The 4736-nt window shown below is 47.1% G+C and overlaps 1 protein-coding gene across 1 annotated transcript in view; it reads left to right on the plus strand.

The window, feature by feature from the left end:
- The first annotated feature begins 3706 nt into the window (after positions 1 to 3706).
- The window catches only part of BAHD1 (bromo adjacent homology domain containing 1), a 48776-nt gene continuing 47746 nt past the window's right edge, over positions 3707 to 4736 (plus strand). Inside the window, exon 1 of the mRNA XM_025197761.1 lies at positions 3707 to 3763. Within this exon, the coding sequence (XP_025053546.1) occupies positions 3733 to 3763 (31 nt within the window). The 5' untranslated portion in view covers positions 3707 to 3732. The remainder of the gene's footprint in view (positions 3764 to 4736) is intronic.

A 4736-nucleotide genomic window follows, 5' to 3' on the forward strand; every position in this document is an offset into this window, starting at 1 on the left:
AGAGTCCTGGGATCCCTGCCATTGTGCAGTCTCTGGGTATGTCTTGGGGGCTTCAGCTTCCCCTCCAAAAAAAAACAACCCTGCCAAACAAAACAAAAAACAAAACAAAAAAACCCCAACCCCTCAGAAAAGTCAAGTTTTATGCAACTTTCCCTTCTGGAACCTCCTGACTGCTGCAAGGGTGACAGGCTGGTTATGCTGGAGGTGATCTTTGTTATCCCACTTTTCTCAACTTGAACTTTTTTGATACCTTTGCCTTCCTCCACTAATCCTGTCTGTTCTCTGCAGCACTACAAAACCAACATGATTCTTGCCAGTTCCTGTTCTAACTGCAGGATTCTGAGTAGCATCCGTGAAACTAATCGGTATTGTGTAATATTGCTCTATTACTTGGGGAAAGCTGTAAGCAGCATTAAAGGCAGTGAAGCTGACTGCCAGCTCATGGAGGTTGAATTCACACTTGGTTCCTTTTTGGAAGGAATTCCTGCCAACATAAGCTAGAAACTATTTATTTATTTATTTTTAATTGAGAATATAAATTCTTTAGCAGCTGAAATTGTCTCCCTTAAGTGAGTGTACTTTTAATTTGTTTATACCAGGAGTGCCCAAACTTCAGGTCCGGTGGGCCAGATGGGTGGCATATGGTTGGTCCATGGGCTAGATCGCCCCTCGGGTCCTTGGGCCTGATCCTGTGCTGGGCCGATCTGCTTGTGCATCAGCCAGATCTGTTTACTCCGGGCCATATTATTCAGTTTGCAGGACTCCCCAGGGGTCTGCACATTTGGCAGCAGGGGAGCAGCAGTTAATGCTGACAGTGCTCCCTCACTGCCAAATTTCCAGGGCCTTGGGGAGCCCTGTCGGCAGGATGATATAGCTGGGTGGGCTTGAGCACCCCTGATTTATTGAGGAAAATATTCATCCTAGCAGTGGAATTAAGTAGCATGATTCTTACTTGAAGTTAAAACAGGATGTGTTCTCCTATTTTAAAGGACACTATCAGATTGAAAACATTTTAAATGTGATTTAATGTATAGCTAAAACAGAATGCAGAATTTCCCAGTAAACTGAAATTTTAATGCCGATGCCTGTTCCTGGCTCTTGAAATCTGTGAGATGCAGGGCAGAATTTCTTAGTTCAAAACTCTTTTCTGTACTTGGATGGTTGTAGTCCAGCATCAGGTCTTCTGTAAGCTTGCTGCTGGGGCATTCCTCTGGCACAGCTCAAGAAAGGTGACTTTCCTAATGTGGAAGCTCAGGCACTGCTGTTGATATGCTAGGTAGCCCCACGCTTGTTTGTTGTTCTGCTCCAGAGTCCCTGATCAGCCCAGGAAGATTTCAGTCTTTGCAACTTGAATCAGCTACTCGTTCTTCCAGATCTGCATGTGGCCTACATGTTCTCCTTAGCAAAGGATGCTGCTGGTTTTTTTTTTTTTTAATTCAGGACTTCCAACTGTAAGTACTTTAACTCTTAGAAACTTTCAGCCAGTTTGTAGTCAGACCGGTAGCTTCAAGTGTCTCCCGCTGCCACTCTGGCTTTGCTTCAATTGGCAGCTTTTGCTGCTTCAGGCATCCTTCTCTGTTAGAATTGACTGGAAGGAGATTGAACTTTAACTTGTATTTTGTCTACCTGTCTCTTGGCAGCCTGTACTCTTGAGTCTGCAGCTCTGAGTAGGTCATACTTTTGCCCCAGAGTGCTGTGCATGCTACTCTTGTCTTACTGTCCTGGATGTGTAAAGGCATTTTTCTTTCTAAATGTTGTACTTAATGTTTTCTGCCTTAACTTGTTCAGCATTTTAGGGTACAGACTGACAAAGCAGCCACACTGCATCAAGGTGGGGGAGGAAGGGACTTACCAGCTGATTCCAGCGAAACCATTTCATCTGTCTGCTCCTAACTTAGAGTAATGTACCTCTTCTATTTTTCTGGGGTAAATCATTAAACTTTTTTGCTTCATTTACTTCAAATTAGGATTGGACAGAGAGAACTTTTACATTGGATCTGCTGATATGAGCATATTACACTCCTGAGCATTAAATCCCTTCTTCCTGTTTAACAAAAAAAATGTGATTTTTAGGTCTGTCCATGGCCCAGTGCACTTTGGTCATGCTGCACAATCGATACTTCTGAGGTTTGATTACTTGGTACAGGTATGATGCTGCTTTTGAGCCACATCACCTGCAGAAAAGGGTTCAAAATTCTTCTTACTTGTTTTCAGGTGTCTCCCTCTTTCTTGAAACTGGAGGAGGAACACTGAGTTTTTAAAATGTTAATGATGTCATCTGTGAAGGACATCTTGTAGCTCTTTTTGCCATGCTTTTATCCCATGCTTTTGTCTTTGGGATTCTAACGTGCACATGTGTCCAACTTTGAAGGGGATACCTAAAAATCCTTTTGGAGGCACCCCAAGAGCATTTTGTAGATCAATCCCGTATCATTCTGAAGGATTTTCTCTTGAAGCAACTTAAGTTATGCTCCTGGTGGATCCTTCCTGAGGATCTGTGTTGACAGTAAAGCTGAAATCTTTGGATGTTTGGTATGACTGATATATCCATCAGATGAGATGTTATAGTAATTCTGAAGGTGGGATGAGCTGAGAAGCTCTAAATGCTCCACTCCACGTAGGTGTAGTATGTGTCAGTGTGTGTTAGCTCATTCTCCCAGTTATTCAGGTTGATGCCGAAGTGTTGTTGTGAAGGTGGAGGTATTTTCACATAGTACCGTTCTTTCAATCTCCATGCAGATTGAAGCTCCTAGCGTTATAGTATTCACTAAAAGTCTCTGAAGCTGCTCCTAATGCCTGTGATAAAATGAGCTTGTTTATACCGTGTCAGTGGTAGGTTTGTTGGGGAAGGTATCTGGTACTGAGCAAGCATCCATCCATCCATCTGGGTCCACTGATGTGCCTCAGATCTAGAAGTTTGCAGTGAGGCTGTTCTAGACGCATCCCCAACTCCCATTCTTTGAGTCTTGGGCCATTTGTAGGCGACACTTTAAAGAGGGTTTAAAGTGGGTTAAATGCCTTTTGCACCACTTTAATAGTGTTGCTGTTTGCATGAGTTTGCAAATTTGGCGGTGTATTGCATGTTATTCAAGTTGCTGTAGCACATTTGGCGGCATAATACACCTTAAATGACTTTGGGATGCAGCAAATGAATTTGGGGCACTGCAAAGTAAAACACCCGCGAGGAGTTTTAGTTTCCTACCCTATAGCCGCGGAGGGAAGTACAGCTCAGGGGGTCTGCAGACAGACTGTGCAGGCAGCCTGGGAAGGCAGGCTCCACAGAAGAAAGGAGAGAAAAAAAAAAAAAAAAAAAGCGGTGAGCCTGATCTTTTTTTTTTCACCCCGGAGCCTGCCTACTTGCCTGAGCTGTGCGGGGGCTCAGTGCTTCCCTCTGTCTCTCTGGTGTCCCCTGGGACTGCCCAAGCCAAGTGCCTGTGGGCAGGTGCTGCCTGCGGTGGGGGGGGTCCCCCACCCAGCTCAGGGACCACTTTGCCCACCAGCAGCTTGGCTTCCCCGCCGCTGGAGAAGTAGGTAAGGATCGGGCTCCGACATGGGTATACACGACACGGGGATTTACCTCGCCCTAAATTGAAGCAGTGTTTTTCAAAAACTCTCTCTCCCCTAAGGGCAGACGTATTTTTTCTTCTAGGTTGACCGATCTCATACAGTGGGCTTTAAACTAGCTTCACTGGGGGAAGGGGCCGCTCTGAGTGGAGAGGATGCTTCACCAGCATGCAGGGCGACAAAAGAAAGGGATGCCCAGGTAAGCAACAACGTCCTGGGAGTAGGGGGCCACAACTGTCCTGTGAGTGCGGGGGAGGCGCGTGCACCCTCAGGAGGCGTCAAGTGCCTCCACGTTAAAGTTCGTAGTATGGGGAACAAGCAGGAGGAGCTGTGCCTCCTGATTGCGAGTAAGAATCCAGACTTAGTAGGGCTCACAAAAAGCTTGTGGGACCCTACCCACGACTGGGCAGTGTGCATTCGGGGATACACCATATATAGAAGTGACAGGACAGAGAGGAAAGGTGGGGGGTCATGCTCTATATCAAAGAGCACCTCACATCATCAAGGATTAGCTTCGGGTTAGAGGAGGGTCGGGCGGAGACCCTATGGGTCAAACTACAAAGGGGGGCGTGTCAAAAGGGACCTTATGGTGGGTGTCTTCTGCAGACCACCCAACCAGGGGGAAGAGCTGGACTGGGACTTCTCCGGTCAGCTTATGGAGGCAGTTAGGTCAAGGGATGTCATTGTCATGGGTGACCTAAACTACCAAGACATTTGCTGGGAGGAGCAGACAGCCAGGTCTGACCGCTTGCGTGGGTTCCTGGCTTTATTACAGGACCTTCACCTTACCCAGGAGGTGCACAGCCGCACTAGGGGTAATGCCTTGCTGGACCTGGTCCTGGCCACGGGGGATGACCTGGTGAGGGGACTGCAGGTCCCTGACCACCTGGGCAATAGCGATCATCACCTGCTGGATTTCGCTATCCAACGTAGGGTGTCAAGGGCTTACAGCAAGACTAAAGCCCTTGACTTCAGAAGAGCCAACTTCAATGAGCTTCGGAGATTATTGGGGGAGGCACTGAGGGCCCAGAAGGCAGAGGAAATGGGAGTCCATGAGGAATGGTTGTACCTTAAGGGGACGATGCTCCAGGCCCAAAGGGTAACAGTCCCTGAGAGAAGCAAGCGGGTAAGAGTGCTCGGAAACCCCCATGGCTCAGCAAGGGCATTCAGGA

This window comes from Alligator sinensis, unplaced genomic scaffold (assembly GCF_000455745.1).
Source record: "Alligator sinensis unplaced genomic scaffold, ASM45574v1 scaffold262_1, whole genome shotgun sequence".
In the NCBI taxonomy this organism is placed as follows: domain Eukaryota; kingdom Metazoa; phylum Chordata; order Crocodylia; family Alligatoridae; genus Alligator; species Alligator sinensis.